A 17,349-nucleotide genomic window follows, 5' to 3' on the forward strand; every position below is an offset into this window, starting at 1 on the left:
CATCTTGTGTGAATGCCCCACTCTGCAAGACCTCAGAATGAGAGTCTTCGGAGAGGAATGGCCGACCACAGATGGCATCAGGAACACACCTCTGAGCTGTATCCTAGCCTTCGGAAATTCCTTAGTCTGGTTGATGTAGCCGGAGAGACTGTAGGAGGACGTATGTACAAGGGGCCCGTTGGGGCCTAGGTGCTGTATGCGTAAGCATACGCTCCGCTTTGCTACATACATAATTTTAAACATTTATCTATACCTGCAGGGACAACAGGTCAAATACAGCCCCTAGATGTATTCGGTTTCAGAATATGGAAAAATTTTATTAAAAGATTCTCTGATAAGATTATTGTTTACCAGTATGATGTCAATTTACATCAGAGGGATAATATATTAAGGTTGCAATCCCTAACGCATAACCAGTCGTCTTCCCCTCTGTTTATAAATGTTTTTAAATACGCATGGTTTGAACCATTTTGAAAATCCCGTGGAAGCTTGCTTTTCGAGTGAGAAGCCAACGTGTGATATCTGTGGGGATGTAGCGGTCATAACATGTGCATGGTGTAAAAAATCTTTATGTTTAAAACATTTTTTCCACTATTTTCATTTTTGTCAACACTATGTAGAATAAAAATAAACTTAACATTGAACATAAATATATATATTATGTTCTTTTCGAAAACGATGGCAGTTTTCATTTTCGAGATATCCATATTCAAAAATTTTTACTTCAAATATAAAACAAACACAGTGCCAAATTTCGCCGTAATTAATACCGGTGGTTAACCCCAACCACCACAATAATACACCCCTAAATGGTGTATTATGCCTTATTTTACACTTAACATTTTATTGTGCGACTAATTTACGGCTTTGTTTAAAGTATTTTCAAAATACCTGATAGTTTTATCACATCATTCTTAAGAAAAGTAGTTATATGTTAACCGTCGCACCATCGCTAGGGTTGATCTACGATGAATGAGAAAAAACACTTAACTAGTATTTTTGAATGCACTACAAGTACATTTAACGTTATCAAAATCGATAGGGTGGTTTTTAAATAAACCCGAAAAAAATAGGGGTAGTTCGCCCCTTTTAACCCTCTGGTACATGTGTGATACATCAAAAGAAAGCTGTTTTAAAATGAATATCAGCAATTTACGAAATTTTGATAGCACTTTTCGTTTTCAAAATATAACTGAAAACTGAAAACGTACTTTTTCTCCAAACTTTTAACCCCTATAACTCTCTCCAGGGGCTTTTACCGCACGTATACAAAAATGTGCGAATCTTATTTTGGCCCATTCTATGACTGTACCAAATGTCATCGAAATCTCTAGTCTCTAGTTCAAGACTCGTAAAAGTTAGCTTATTTTTTTTTAATGCAAATAAAATTTGTTAAAAACTCACAAATCAAAAAATGTTAAAATACTTAAACAATTTTGTGCTGGCGACATCTATGATTCAATAAAGTCAAACTAAAGTTAAACTTAAAGTTCGTTGTAAACCAACGTGCAGTCGGTTTGGAACTTAACTAAATGAGTTTACTTTCCCCGTTAAATTAAAGATGTCGCAAGCATGGAAAAACTATTGTAACAATTTATTGTTCATAACTTGGCTTTGTATATTGAGATTGGTTTGTAAATTAGTTACTTTTATTTAAATTTTAGAAGAAGTTGCATATATGTAAGAGTTTGTTATTGTCAACTATAAGTTTACAATTTATCCATTACAGTATATGACATACCAAATTCAACTTTCCCTATCGCAATTCAACCCTCCTCTCGTCTCAACAATCTCCATCATCTATCCCCAGCCTTCTTCCTCCTCTTCCAGAATCTGCTTTCGGTTCCTTTCCTCTTCTCTCAGCTCGCTACGTCCACATCCTCTCAACATAATATATTCTATTCTTCCTTTTGGCACAGATTTTATCCGCATTTAGCCGACACCACCTCTCCACATCGTCCGCGCTATCCTCATTGTCTCAACGGAATCTGGCCACCAGCCTCTTCCTTTCCTCATTCCCTTCCTTCATCAAGTATTTTGGAAACCCCTCCGGTATTATGTCTCCATCTTTCATTGCATCTTCCCTCTCTTATCTCGTCCTTCTCTCCTGTCTCTGGAATCCCTGTCGCTTACTTCACATCTAACCACCCCTTCCCTTCTTCTGTTATTTATCTCTGCTTCCAAATAACCCGTCCTTTTGTAATATTCCCTCCTCTCTCCTTTACCATATCTAATCTTCTAACAATTTCCAACACTCCCCCAGAATCCCGCGGTATGGTCTTCTATCTATCATTTCTTCATATTTAACTACTCTTCTGTCCGTCTCCACCCTTATTAAATCCACCTTCACTTCCTCCTTCACAATATACCCCGGTGTTTCCCTCGTCAGATTCAGAACCCACCTCTAGTACCTAAGAAGTTGTAAACAAGCTTCGAATCTCGACATCTTCCAGCTGGCGAAGATACTTCCTCTTCTCGCCATGACACATTCTCGAAAGTATGTTATTTTATTTATTATTTTTATTTATTTATACATGAAGGTAGCGACAGGACAAGTATCATCTGGGTACAAAACAAAGTATGGCACTTCGAATAACACATCTAAAATTGTTTGGCTCTTTTCATCCGCACGATTGGAGAATTCTTCTAAGTACATACTAGTTCGAGCTGTTGGTGCGTAAAATAAAAAATCATATCATAACCGACGAGTGGGAACATGCAAGTTCAATTCTTCATTCTAAAGAAACATATAGTTTGGTTTATTGAATTTCAAATACACTGAATGCTACTTTTGATTTCGAATAATTTTCTGTTAAATTATTGTGTTCACTTGGATGTTAAGAGATGATAATTAAGACGTATACATATATACTTTCTTAACTTTCTCAACTAGTCAAGTTATAAACGTTATGTGTAAAGGGTCATGTATTTGATCTTTTTACGCATATGGTATATGTGGTGCGAATACTAGTACTGAAAATGTAAGAGGTGTTTTACTTCCACCATGTTCATTGATTCGAAAGCGTATTATATTTAATTAATTATTACAAACCAAACAATTTAGAAATAATCTTTTAATTAGCCAAGTTATGAATAATTAATATTAATTTTTAGATCAAACTGCATGAACGTGGTTGTAACCTGTTACATATCGAATGACAGATGTAGGAAATATACTTTTAATGATAAAAAATACTTCAAAAACAGTTTATATTCGAAATTATTATAATAAATAATTCGTATTTGTACTAAATTTTTTCAATTAACATTAATTGTACTCAAATAAAGTGTAGAATTTGTGACATCCTCCTCCATCTGATAACAATTGGCGAGGAGAGAATCGATTAACGATACTCTCACCTTGTCCAACCCATTTTACACCAATGCAACACTCGGGGCCCAACTAGGTGAGAACATGCTGATGTAGAAGATCTAGGTTGAGAGATATACGATATCACCCAAACTATTTACCAACCTTGGCACAGGAGGCCATCTTTAACAAACTATCATGGTAGAAGAAGGGCATCAATATCGAAGGGTACCTACCTAAATCACTTGAGATTCGCGGACGACATCATACTGATAACCAGCGATACAGAGGAATTAAGGGATATACTGGAACAGCTCAATAAAGTATCAGCAGATGTGAGTCTAAGGATGAATCTTCAAAAGACAAAGATTTTATGTCTGGACGTTCCCCAGTTTTCGATCGAAAATCATATTATAATAGATGTTATAGAACGCTACGTCTACCTTGGTCACGATATCAAGTTTAAAAACCCAGCTATGTCTATTAATGATGGATCAAAAACGCCTGAAGGGGTAGGAGCAGGAGTATACTGCCAGACACCTCGAATTAAGCAAGCCTACAGCCTGGGTACGTACTGTACTGTATTCCAGGCGAAAGTATTTGCTATTGACATGGGTGCTAAAATCCTTCTTGAAAGAGGGGTGAAGAACATGACAGTACGAGTTTTCTCAGACAGTCAAGCCGCTCTCCAGGCGCTGCAAGCTGTGAAAACGGTGTCGGCTCTGGTTAATGATTGTAAGAGAACATTAAACACACTGAGTTGTGATAACAGAGTCTCTCTGATCTGGGTCCCGGGTCACTCTGGGGTTGCTGGCAATGAAGCGGCAGATAAGCTAGCACGAGATGGCAGCGCTGAAGCGTTTGTGGGGCCGGAACCAGCAGTTGGTGTATCATTTGCGATGGCCAAATATAGGATTGGACTGTGGGCTGAAGAGAGACTTCGCCTACTGTGGACCAGTTCTCCTGGAATGAGACATGCTAAGGTGTTTATTAATATCGCCACTATCAAACCCGGGAATATTTTAGGACTTGCCCGTAGTAGCATAAAAGTTCTAATGGGTGTTTTTACTAGGCACTGCCGATTAAAAGCACACCTCAACTCGTTGGGTTTAGCCGACGATGTTGAATGCCGACTATGTGCGGAGGAAGCAGAGACGGTTGAGCATGTTTTATGCCACTGCCCTGCCGTTAACCGTATCAGATTCTCGATTTTTGGGTCGCAGTTTATCTCCTCAAAAGATCTGAATGACCTTTCGCCGAGCAAGGTATTAATGTTCGTTAAGAGCATTGGACTGCACGGTGAAATTTGATAACGATATCTATCGGGGTACAATAGATCCTTAGGGTCGCGGTGCAAGGTTGGTTGGTCCGCCTACCCGATATGTATTCTATGTAATGTAATGTCTATTAACCTGAAACTGAAAGTGTTAGAATCCTGCGTACTACCGGTAACAATATGTATGACATGGAATGGCAATGAGGAGATCCGAAGGCGCACTAATAAGATTACAGACATAGCAGATTTGGCGATGGGAAAAATAAGTCACAAGAGAAGACAGCATTAATTAGCCGAAAGAGATAATCTCTGGGTGGCTCATCATGAAGATTGGGGGGAGAAACTGGCTACAAATGGCGTTAAACAGAGAGACAAGAAAACAGATGGAAGAGGGAATACATCTGGGAATGGATAGAAACGGGCTTAGAAAGAAAGAATAACTTGATTAGAAATGCATCACGATACAAATTTTAGTCAAGGAATCTGTAAAATTTGTCAGATATTGCAGAAAAGTTGAAAATGTGTTGATTTTATGGTGAGGATCAAACTCAAAAAAGAGCCACTCTAAGCTCTGGACTCATCAGCGACAAAGCTCTACGACAATTTTATGAAAAGTGAACCCTCTTCATCAAATATTGAGCTAAAATTATTTGTCGGAAGTAAGGGTTAGTACGACGAGTTTTCTTCAGCTGATCATGAGGCAGCAAAGTTTTATCCAGAATCCCTAAAGATATCACGCAGCAAGTATTCAATGCAGAAGGCATTTTTTTGGAAAAAAAAACCGTTCCTTGTTTTAAGGTGGCTAAAGACCGTCTTACTTTTCTGTTTCGTTCAAATGCTTCGCAGGATTATCACCTAATCATTATTGGCTATAAATCATTAAATCCCAAAACTCTAAAAAATAGAGATAAAAAGAAATTACCTGTGTTTCGTAGGTCTAACAGTCAAGCTTGAATAACGGGAGATATTTTGTAGATTGGTTACAAAATTGTTTTGTACCAGCAGTAACGTTTTGTTGTTGCTAAACAATGCTTCAGGTCAGGTTAACCGATTATAAAGCTTAAATGAAAACGTGGAGGTTAAATTTTTGCCGTCTAACACTACTTCTCTTCTTCAGCCTTTAGACCAAGGTATTATAGCTGCATTCAAGGCAATACTGGAAAAAAATCCACATTGAATGGTGCCATATAATAATAATAATCAGAGAAGGATGATGACATTTAACTGTCAGATATTGAAAAGCTACTTGAGGCAGATGATTCTGAACTGACAGAAAAAGAGCTGGCCGATTTAGTAACTGATGATAATAATGAATTAAGTGACAGTGATGAAAATCACGAAAACACCTTTCCAGCTATGTTAACTCTCAAAACAGTTCATAAATGTTTAGAAATGGGAGAAAGACAAGACATTGTAAAGCTAAAAATAAAAAGTAATATGGATCAAAAACGAATACCACTTGACGGAAATAGTATCAAGCAGATGGCATTAAGAATCTACGACCAGATTAAAGAAATTGAGCCACAAACGTCAGCCCAGAAAAGAACTAAATTTGAATTTTCTGTAAGTACAGGATGGATATATAAACATTAAGGGTGAAATTGGTTCTGCAGATGATCTGCCAGCTGAAGAATTTCCTGCAAAATTAGCTGAAGCAGATCTTTTCTGGAAACGTTTATTAAAAAATAAATAAATTATTGGCTTTTTATTTTAACATAACCAAATAAAACATTATAAAAACTATATACAATATAAATAAAAATTACACCTTAGTAAAAACTGATGGAAATTCTTGGTTACCAATCCAAAAATATTCTTGACGATTCCGCTGAAGATAGATATCATAATAAAGCAACACCGACCTCGCATCTTTATCATTTCTTTCAATAAATTTCTCAATAACTTTAATAACAGGAACCCATTTAAAATGTTTATTTAACTCCAACGGAAACACGTAAAGAGGTAAAAACAATATAGCAAATATACAATTGATTTTATCTGTGTTGATTTCAAGCAATTTATTAACCATTCCATGTCCAATTTCTTTTTCTAAACGCCGTATACTAAATAAATATTCGACGCTACCTGCTAATTTCTGAATAACCCCTAAACCGTATTCATCGACGTAAAAATGTAAAAGTTTATCCAAAGGGGTTGCAAATTTTTCTAAATCGAAATTGCTTTCAAAATACGCCTCGGTGAGTTTAAGAATCATTTCGGATTCAATTAAACAATATTTTGGGAAAAAATTCCATTGGAAAATTAAAGTTTTAATAAGCTCTTCTCGCCTATCTTTATCTTCGTCCGTAATTTCTTCGATTTTAGTCAAAATGTGAATACAAAATGTTGATACCAAGGTAGTAAGCGGCTCCCTATGTTTTGAATAACCGCAAATTGGAGGTTGAAGAATCGTTTTTATATGTTCCAAAGTAAAACAAAGTAATTGATTCGATTTTTTCGGGTTTATATTCGAAATTAATCCCCACAACGTGTGCCATTCTTGCGATTTTAACAATAAATCGTTTAAAACGATTTCAATGATTTCTTCCAAAAAACGGTAAGATTCATCGATCTTAATATTTTTTGCAAATTCAACAACCTTTTTTTCGATTCCTTTTCGTTTCGATTTTTTTAAGGCACCATAAACGCTTTGTACATAATCTTTAGTAAATTGAGACGGAATTTTTTTAATCATTTTTATCATAAAATCTAAAATTAAGGAGTCATTTTCGTTGATTGTGTTAAAATATTGTTTTACTTTCCCCCAATTATTTTGTGTTGGGGTTTCGATGAATAAATGAATTGATTTCATAAAAATTACGTTTTTAATCGAAGGATTTTTCTCGACATAATCGATAAAATTCCACGCGTCTTTTATTGGAAGTAAATGTCTTGCTAAAAATAAGGGGTGTTTTTTTAAAGAAATTGGGGAATCTTTTAGATCGTTTAAGAAATAAAAAATATCGTTTTGTTTCGTGTTATAAGTTGTTTTATATAAAGGAGTTAACCCGAATTTTAAGTAATCTCCAACACAAACTTTTTTGATTAACTCGAATTTGTTGTCCAAATCTAAATCGGATAAAGAATAAATAATGTTTTCTTGTACTTCTTTTTTATTCGCGATTTCGTCGATTAATTTATTTGGCATAAACGGTGCGGTTATTTCCAAAAATTCTTTTGAATCGATTTGGGAAAGAATCCTAACGAGGTAATTGGTGCTTTTGAAATCATCGTACGATAAATTCGATTTAATATAAATCAGCATTTTCTCCTTTAAAGTTGGAGTTAAGTATTTTTTGAATCCGCGAAGAAAATGTTTGTTTATTTTATTCGGTTGTTGCGATAAAACGACTTCTATGTTATCCTCGACTTGTTTAACGTCCCTCTTTAAAAACCACGTTATCATGTAAGAAACTTTATCGTTGTATTCCCTCCAAAAAAGTTTCTCTAAATTATTATTTCGAAAATTTTTTATATGATAAGCTACGCATAAAGCAATATCGTAAAAATTGTTTTTAACGTTATTAAAAACTTCGTTTAATAAATGTTCGTATTTTTGAAATGGGATTTTAGCTTTATTATGTAAATTGTGTTGAAATAAATGTCTCAAAACCTGTTGTGCTACTTTTAAATGAAACTTTTTGTTACCTTTAAGTTTGTCTAATAATATTATCGATTTTTCTAAAACCTCAATCGTTTTGAAATCATTTTCGAATAAATCGAAATAAAAATCCTCGGATGCAGATAATTTTAAATATTCTAATAAATAATCGTCGTAATTCCCCTTATTTTTAACCAAATGCGTCAAAATGATCGTAAATATTTTTCTTCTATACCAAATTGTGGAAGAATCAGATTTAATATATCCAAATAATTTATATACAGCCTTTAATTCCTCCTCATTTAATTCCTTAACAAAATTCGCATCGCAAATTCTTGTTACAAACGAGGTTATTGATATAGTATCATTTCTGTATCGCTCATAAACAAATTGCATTAGTTCTAATCTTATATTTTCATCATCACTTAGTTCTAAAACTTTAACTAATTCTATAATTAATTTATTACGTTCTTCACATGAAGAAGAATTTTGTAATAATTGCTTAATTAAAGGAATCGATTCGTTAGGATGTAATAAATAAATATAATCATCTGATGTTGCGCCCAATTTTTTAGCAATAACTATCCGAAAATTAATTGGAACGATTTTAAGAAAATCGTGAGTCATTGACGCCTCATAATCCAAAATATTTTTAGAATACTTTTTCTCAAATAAATTTTTGATGATTTCAAACTTTTTTTCGGCACTCAAAAAGTTTAAAATGCTATAAATCAATGAATATTGACACGTAATTACTTCCAAGAATTCTAAAGGGGCTTCTGGATAAAAGCTTAACACAAAATCGTCTAATTTATCATGCTTAATAATCGTTTTGTATAAAGTGTTGTTGTGGAAAGAGTTCAAACATTTATTTCCATCTTTTAAATATGATTTATTTGATAAAATCAATTTTTCTGTTGTTCTTTTACCCGATTGGAAGTCGAATTTATATTTGTTTTGTAACTTCCAAAAGAAATCGACATCTTTCTTCATTATATACTTTAATATTTTTGGGTATTTCCAATTTATTTGAGTCTCATCGTGTTTTTTTAAAAAATCAAAATAATGCTCCAAAAAATTCTTATCTTTTTTATAAATTTCAAATAAATGGCGAGGGCTTAAATCGGGATTATATTTATCAATAATCTGTTTTATCAACTCAATTGAACATCCTGGTAAAAGCACCAAAGCTAATCTTATTCCATATTTATCTTTGATAGCAAAAAAATATTCCTCAATCAATTCCTCATTTTTAATAGTCTTTGAAATTCGATTAACAACTTTAGCTCGAATTATATAAGATGTATTTGGAAGTACATCGTTTATTAAAGTTGTTGCATCAATTTTTAAAAAGATTTCAGAAAAAAAACTAAAATTCTTTAATAATCTCCCTATATGCTCTCGATTCCCACTTTTTAAAACCTCCAATAATTCTTCATTCCTTTTAAAATTCGATAAAAGATCTATCCTAAAGATTTCTTGAAAATTATCTTTCGGTTGTAATCCCATAAAAAATTCATCTTGATTTTGATTGTTTAAACTCTCCTGTGCGATTTTAAGAAAGTTACGAAAATTCTTGTGTTTTTCCACAGCGGTATCTCCAGATAATTGATGAAAATCCGATATTAAGGAGCGAATAGCAACCATTACTTTACCTTGGATAAAAAAAGATTAAATGAGTCATTGATGAAATAAACAATTTAAAAATAAGTTGTGTAATCTTGTATAACAAAATCAATTTTAGTTTAAACAATTAAAGTATTGTTTCTACTTACTTTTTAAAGCCTTAGTTTTGTTAAAAAATTTAGCAAAAAACGTTTATAACACAAACCGTTTTAGCACATATTGAGCGATACAAAACCATTCGTTGTAACTTTATAAATAAATTTTAGTAAGAAGGGGAATTCTTTTAAATACAAACCGATTACTAATCTTATCGCCTATCTAAATGAAAAGTGAGGTTATGTATTTTTAATTTTGTTATTCTACTTACCAAGCGAATTAAATTGAGTTATTTCATTCACTATACGATAAGATACTTCGTATATTCACTAAAATCAAGTAATTATTAGCTAATTTAGAAAATAAATAGATTTTTAATTTTTTAACAGTAGCTGTCAATTTGACATTTAACCTCAAATTTGTCAAAATTCCACTAATTTATAAGAAAAATCATATTCATCATTATAATTAACCAAAGATTGTGATACCAAAGTAATTCTTACATCTTATTTCTTCATATCAACCTAATCTAAATCTTATTTAATTGATTAAACCAAATTAAAAAAATTACAACATAACTGTTATATTAAACTACGATTAATATTAAAATGTACTTTAATTAGATAAACAACGTGGTTCCTTACCAAGGTTTATATATAAGAAGTTGTCTAAGTTCCTATACTTTATTACAAACCAATTACTAATCTCATCTCCAATCTACATGAAAAGTGAGGTTATGTATTTTTAATTTTGTTATTCTACTTACCAAGCGAATTAAATTGAGTTATTTCATTCACTATACGATAAGATACTATGTATATTCACTAAAATCAATTCATTATTAGCTAATTAAGAAAATAAATAGATTTTTAATTTTTTAACAGTAGCTGTCAATTTGACATTTAACCTCAAATTTGTCAAAATTCCACTAATTTATAAGAAAAATCATATTCATCATTATAATTAACCAAAGATTGTGATACCAAAGTAATTCTTACATCTTATTTCTTCATATCAAACTAATCAAAATCCCATTTAATTGATTTAAACCAAATTAAAAAAATTCTAACATAATTGTTATATTAAACTCCAATGCACTTTTATTAGATAAATAACGTGGTTCCTTACCAAAGTTTATATATAAGAGGTTGTCTAGGTTCTTCTACTTTATTACAAACCGATTACTAATCTCATCTCCAATCTAAATAAAAAGTGAGGTTATGTATTTTTAATTTTGTTATTCTACTTACGAAGCGAATTAAACCGAGTTATTTCATTCACTACACGATAAGATACTTTGTATATTCACTAAAATCAATTCATTATTAGCTAATTAAGAAAATAAATAGATTTTTAATTTTTTAACAGTAGCTGTCAATTTGACATTTAACCTCAAATTTGTCAAAATTCCACTAATTTACAAGAAAAATCATATTAATTATTATAATTAACCAAAAATTGTAATACCAAAGTAATTCTTACATCTTATTTCTTCATATCAACCTAATCTAAAACACATTTAATTGATTTAAATCAAATTAAAAAAATTCCAACATAACTGTTATATTAAACTCCAATGCACTTTTATTAGATAAATAACGTGGTTCCTTACCAAAGTTTATATATAAGAGGTTGTCTAGGTTCCTCTACTTTATTACAAACCGATTACTAATCTCATCTCCAATCTAAATAAAAAGTGAGGTTATGTATTTTTAATTTTGTTACTCCACTTACCAAGCAATTTAAACCGAGTTATTTCATTCACTATACGATAAGATACTTCGTACATTCACTAAAATCAATTCATTATTAACTTCTTTTTATAATCAAGAAAATAAATCGATTTTTAACAGGAGCTGTCAACTTGACATTTAACCTCACATTTGTCAACATTCCACTAATTCATAAGAAAAATCATATTAATTATTATAATTAACCAAAAATTGGAATACCAAGGTACTTCTTACATCTTATTTCTTCATATCCACCAAATCTTAATCTCATTTATCGATTTAATCCAGATTAAAAAAGAATCCAACATAACCTCAAATTTTACTTCTGTCAAAACAATAAATTAAATATGGTAAGTGAAAACTTTGGTTTACCTGAACCACCGCATCCTGAAGAACCCGTAACGACGAATAACGATGTAGTAATGCCGAATGAAAGTGAATCTGACGATGAAACTAATGAATATAACGGATATGAGCCGTTATCGACTCATCCTGATAACGATTTGGATGAAGACGATGAGGAAATTGAGCAAGATGAAGGTGCGGCTGGTGGTGATTTTGAATCTATAATACGAGCTGAAGATGTTTTGGTGGGTGAAGTGTGGTCTTGTAAAGAAAACGTTGTCGATATTGTTATGGATAAAGAAAAGGAAGATTTGGTTAAGGAAGTTATGTTAAATTTTACTTTGCCCGCGTCCTCAATACCCGATTGGGCTGTTAATGTGCCCGAAGAGCAATGGAAGGAGCATTTAATGAAACGGTTGGAGACTTTAAAAAAGGAATGAATTAAATGAACTAATTAATTTAGAGATTGCATAAATATTAATTAATTTTTTTTTATTAGAATTTTTTATATTATTAATTTTATTATATGTCTATACACTATACAGAGTATTATATAAAACTAAAAATAAAGTAATAAAAAAGTGTATATAAATACATTATTATAATTATTATTATTACATATTATAATTACAGCAGAGTTTGTTTCTTTATGTACAAAAATTGGCGATTTTAACAACTAGAAATCTAAAAATATACATATATTAGGGAGTGGTTTATTCTATGTACAAGTGGAATAACACACATTCTTAAATAAGATACAATTTTATATATATAGAAAAAAATTACATAAAGATTAGAAAATATTGTTTTAGAAACGATTTTGAATCGATTCCAAAACAATTTTCACAAAAAATATTACAATCACATCAAAGTTGTAGCGAGTTTACTAATATGTTTTGTTATGAATACTTTTATGGATGCTTTTTTTAATACCCGCTTAAGAACTCTTCATTCTAATAATCAGAATTTGTAAAAAGAATTGGATCATTAACTTGGGTACTATTTTTTGGTTTAATACTCCATAAAACCCAAGATAAAACCCACAATTGAATATAGAATAATTGTTAAAAAAACATTTTTTTTTAAACAATAATCACAACCATACAATTTTTTAAAACCTTTATACGACTTTGAAAAAGGGTAGTGCAATAATTTACCCTGTCTTATTTTAATTAAGTTTTAATATTTAATTTCTATGTAAGTATTTTTAAATTGGCGTTTTTCTCTCTTTTTTTTTATAATAGACAAGTCATACAAGTTGAAATCTACCTAAATTTAACGAGTAACAATTCCAATTACAACTTCAAAAAAAAGTATAAAATAATATCACCTCGTTTCAAAAACAAAATCAATAAATAAACTCATAAACCTTTGTTGAAGTCATTAACCTTTCGCTAAGATCCACCTTTGAGAATTTAAATTAGTATTGCACTTTTCCGCGGTAATTCCCCTAACTTCATTAAATTTACTGTCCAGACATAAAGGTAAACGAACGTGTTTTAATAATCCTCCCGGCTCGACTAATCGCCATTTTTGAGGGTCGCTTCCATCGCATATCCTCATAATAATTTGGGAACCTTTTGAGTATTTATCCAGGGTTAGACACAAATCGTGATGTTTGATTAAACCGGTACTGGTCAAACCCCATTCTTGATTACCTCCCGTGTGGTGGCACTGATATAAAGCGACCGTTCCATCTAAAAGGTGTCCCATTGTATCCATACAGAAAATTCCTTGTCTTAATTCACCATAACTTGCAGTTGTCGTTCTGGGTATAGTTAACTCTGGGTAAACGTGTTGCAAATACCAATTGAATGATTTACATTTTAATGATTCTCGTAAAGCTAATCGATCTTGAATACTAAAAAAAAATAGAAATATTATTTAACACGACGGAAATTGAATTTTTTTGAGAATAAAAAATTCAAATCTCGTTTGAAAAATCAATGTTTGCAGTAGAAGTTCCGTGTGTTAGTTTATAGAAACGTGCGGAGGAGAATTTTGAGGGAGGGAGGGAACGAATGGGCATATTGACGTATGAATTATGAAAATGCACAGCGGACCGTATCCTTCGCAATTCCCTCCGGTTATAGGATTGAAATCCTGTCGACAATAAACGTTGGACGACCGTTTTGAAATGTGCCAACGTCGGCGACGAGATACACGTACGCGCCTCGGGCGATAATTGATCGCTTACTGTTGGAGATTTAGAGCGTGGACAGAGCAAAATTGAAAAATCTGTTGGAAAGGAATTGTTTTGCTTTTTTGTGGAAGAATAATCATTAATTATAACGGTTTAGCTAGAATTAACCCGGCACCTCCACCAAAATTTAACTGGAGAGATACATGTTATATTAAGTTTGTATGAAAATGATTTCAAGTTTTTACTTCGCCACGTAAAGTATCACTTTGTGATGATACCTCAAAACTTTATGCAAATCTACCATGTAGTGTACAAGTCATACAACAAATTTTTTTGCCACAGCTAATTGTGTCTTTGAATTATCGTGTTAAAAGCCCACTTTACCAGGTCGGTCAGTTTCTGAGGGGCGCAGACGACGCACAGTGGTCCACAAGCGGTAAAATGTGAACGAAAATCAAATTTTCGAAATTTTTTTTTCGTTTTTTTTTACATGTTATATGTACTTTAGGTCTTAATAGACTGACAGGTGAAAGGAATAAAGTGTTATGTACTTTCTAGTGCTAACTGTACGCAATAAAACAGTACTGATTCTTGTGTATTAAATATCATAAAATGCTACAACTTTAGATGAAGAAAATATATTGTGTTCCACTTTTTCAAGACAATGCGTTGTTGCTATCTTGAACAGTATAGAAAGGTCTTCATTTGGCACTTTTCTAATTTTTAAAATATTTTTGCAGAAATACGTAATAAGCACTTCTTTTAAAGCTAATTAACACCTACTTGAAGTTACAACCAAATGTTTTAACATATATATCTCGCAGAAGACGCAAGAAGAACTTTTGTCGCTAGAATATTCTTATTCTTTGAGATGTGCTCTATATAACATGATAACCACATCTTGCTTTAACTTGCTCCTTTCCAAGATATTAACGATCAAAGATGATCAGTGACTGAGTGTGTTATTTGACCGTTTTCATATAAAATGCTTATATTCTTTTTCTTAAAAGATAAATCTCGTATATTTGGTGTAAACTTGCATAACAATAATAGAATAGCAGACTTAAAGTTTCAGGCATATCTAACAACCGGAAGTGGTTGTTAGATACAGTGCGGCAAAAAACTGGAACACTTGAAATATCTACTTTTTTTGTAAGTACGAAGGCTTTCTCGGCCGGAGTTAATTGAACTAAAATTAGAACTAAAACTAGAACTAACACTAGAAACTTTCGGGTTTTGCCGTGCGTCTTTTAAGAAAAGGTTTGACGTTTCGGATGCCATGTTGCAACCTTCTTCAGAAACACTTCGAACCAGTTTTATTAAATAATATTAAAAAAATTTTTTTTTAATTTTTCGATAATTATTATTTTAATTATTTATTAAATTCTATATTACGCTGTAAGTGGGGGTTTGATGGTAGCGGATGTCATTCGACTTATAAACAAAAGTTCATCACAAATACAGAGGGAAAAGATGATTCGCTATTTGTGTCTTCCTAGTCCCATTACGATTGGAAGACAATGATAATAATATTGTATTGTGGAAGAACCCCACACCATAATCTATACGGTTTTGTAGACCGATTAGATTACAATGGGTGCATGAAAATGCCGCTCTTATAAGAACCGAAGAAAAATATATATTTCAAACCAAATAAGCTCCCTTCAGCCATATACCTCAAAATGTGTAAGTGTTAACTTTTCTCTTTATTTCACGATGGTGGATGGCAAGGTATAAAGTCTTCGTTTTCTTAAAACTTTATTTGAATTATTCATACATGTTGTAGGTCTGTAATTCTTTGATGGGAATTTGAAGGAATCATCTGGAATGGAATGTTATTTATGCAGAGCAAAAATTTCACAGATGAACGGTAGAGCTAGAAGGTTTTAAGTTTGGTTTGTCTGTTCTCCATGCATACATTCGGGTTTTTGTGTGTCTGCTTCACATTTCATATAGATTAGAAATTAGAACTTGGAAGGTGACTAGTTGATACGTAGTTTTAATAAATTATCATCAGAGATTACTGTTATGACAATTTTATAGTAAGCGCGCATGTATTAATCACTTTATACGTCATTTAACGAATTGACGAGGAACTAATACAGCGATTTAGCGTTGTTTTGGCTGCAATAAACAGTGGGTACAATATTAATTACAACGAATTTGATAAATATTTTTTCAAAACTGCCGAAAAGTACGTCCATTTTATAGTTGGTACTATATGCCAACCAGCGTTCATAAAATTTTGATACATGGATCTGCAGTCATTAAAGAAGCTCTACTACCTATTGGAGAGTTGTCGGAAGAAGCGCAAGAAGCTAATAACAAAAAAATCCGAAAATTTAGAGAGAGGCACACAAGGAAATGTAGTAGACTGGATACGAATGAAGATCTATTTAAAAGACTGCTACTCAGCCCCATTTCACCCCCCCAGCTCACATCCATTTATAAGTAATTTTCAACAGCACATTTCTAGAAAACATAAAAAGATGAGTATCGAGACTAAAAGATTACTTATAATAGACAATGTAGAAGACCAGGAAGAAGAAAAAGATGGCGAAAAAGAAGATGAAGATGACGAAGAATGGTCTGAAACAGAACAAGAAGAAACACATATTGTTAAGCAACGTAGATAATTTATAGAGAATTAAAGTCCATTTCTGATAGGCTAAAAAAGCATGGTTCGTTCCATTTAAAATGTTCTACTTTCTCGCCATTGAAAATGGAGAAACAATAATTCAATTTTTGACCAGCCTGTATAAGATACTCCGATACAACAAATGACAATCTACTTGACAGCACTTGAAGAATAATCGTACCAATTTAGCCCTTTTTTGAATGAACGTTGGCTGAGATATGGGGTTTTAAAGAGCATGGTGAAATTTACCAAAAAAGTTTAGAACCAAAATAACTCGGAAACAAAAAACGCTAGGTACCAATAACTTTTATCAAAGTTGACCTATTTTTTACGTACAATCAAATGGTGTAATAAAAACTATAGCATTCCATTTAAAATAAGGAAGTTATGGTCTACTTCGGTAGACCAGAAGTGGCAGCCATCTTGAAAATATTTTAGATTGAAAGTTCCGAATAAACAACCCATGCTACCAAAATTTCAAAATTGTACGAATAGTGGAACCTGAAAAACTTCTAACGAACCAGATATGTGAGACACTCTGTAGTTAAAGATTTATTTATAGAAACCTTACATCGAAGTAA

At 32.2% G+C, this 17,349-nt stretch overlaps 3 protein-coding genes across 7 annotated transcripts in view; 1 reads left to right on the top strand and 2 right to left on the bottom strand.

Moving 5' to 3' along the window:
• Nucleotides 1-6,276: 6,276 nt before the first annotated feature.
• On the bottom strand, nucleotides 6,277-11,732 carry LOC111424240 (uncharacterized). Of its 5 annotated transcripts, none has more exons than XM_071200126.1 (4): nucleotides 11,644-11,732; nucleotides 11,038-11,594; nucleotides 10,181-10,238; nucleotides 6,277-9,842 (listed from the first exon to the last, which is right to left on the bottom strand). In XM_071200126.1, the coding sequence occupies exon 4, from the start codon at nucleotides 9,832-9,834 to the stop codon at nucleotides 6,349-6,351; it is 3,486 nt and encodes a 1,161-aa protein (XP_071056227.1). In that variant the 5' UTR covers nucleotides 9,835-9,842; nucleotides 10,181-10,238; nucleotides 11,038-11,594; nucleotides 11,644-11,732; the 3' UTR covers nucleotides 6,277-6,348. The 5 variants fall into 5 exon arrangements, with proteins under 5 accessions (XP_071056227.1, XP_071056225.1, XP_071056228.1 ...); XM_071200124.1 differs by having other exon boundaries at nucleotides 9,963-10,238; XM_071200127.1 differs by lacking the exon at nucleotides 10,181-10,238.
• A 257-nt stretch (nucleotides 11,733-11,989) lies between these two features.
• On the top strand, nucleotides 11,990-12,581 carry LOC111424243 (male-enhanced antigen 1). The gene has a single exon (XM_023057727.2). It carries the CDS (start codon nucleotides 11,990-11,992, stop codon nucleotides 12,425-12,427), a length of 438 nt encoding a protein of 145 aa, XP_022913495.1. The 3' UTR covers nucleotides 12,428-12,581.
• Nucleotides 12,442-17,349, bottom strand: part of LOC111424241 (polypeptide N-acetylgalactosaminyltransferase 2) — a 162,657-nt gene continuing 157,749 nt past the window's right edge. Inside the window, exon 9 of the mRNA XM_023057725.2 lies at nucleotides 12,442-13,848. Coding sequence (XP_022913493.1) covers nucleotides 13,371-13,848 — 478 coding nt within the window. The 3' untranslated portion in view covers nucleotides 12,442-13,370. The remainder of the gene's footprint in view (nucleotides 13,849-17,349) is intronic.

Source organism: Onthophagus taurus, chromosome 11 (genome assembly GCF_036711975.1).
Source record: "Onthophagus taurus isolate NC chromosome 11, IU_Otau_3.0, whole genome shotgun sequence".
Classification (NCBI taxonomy): Eukaryota; Metazoa; Arthropoda; class Insecta; order Coleoptera; family Scarabaeidae; genus Onthophagus; species Onthophagus taurus.

What these genes read in the sequence shown, in the direction of transcription:
- LOC111424240 (XM_071200127.1), bottom strand. Translation starts at nt 9,834, where the DNA reads ATGGTTGCTATTCGCTCCTTAATATCGGATTTTCATCAATTATCTGGA.
- LOC111424243 (XM_023057727.2), top strand. Translation starts at nt 11,990, where the DNA reads ATGGTAAGTGAAAACTTTGGTTTACCTGAACCACCGCATCCTGAAGAA.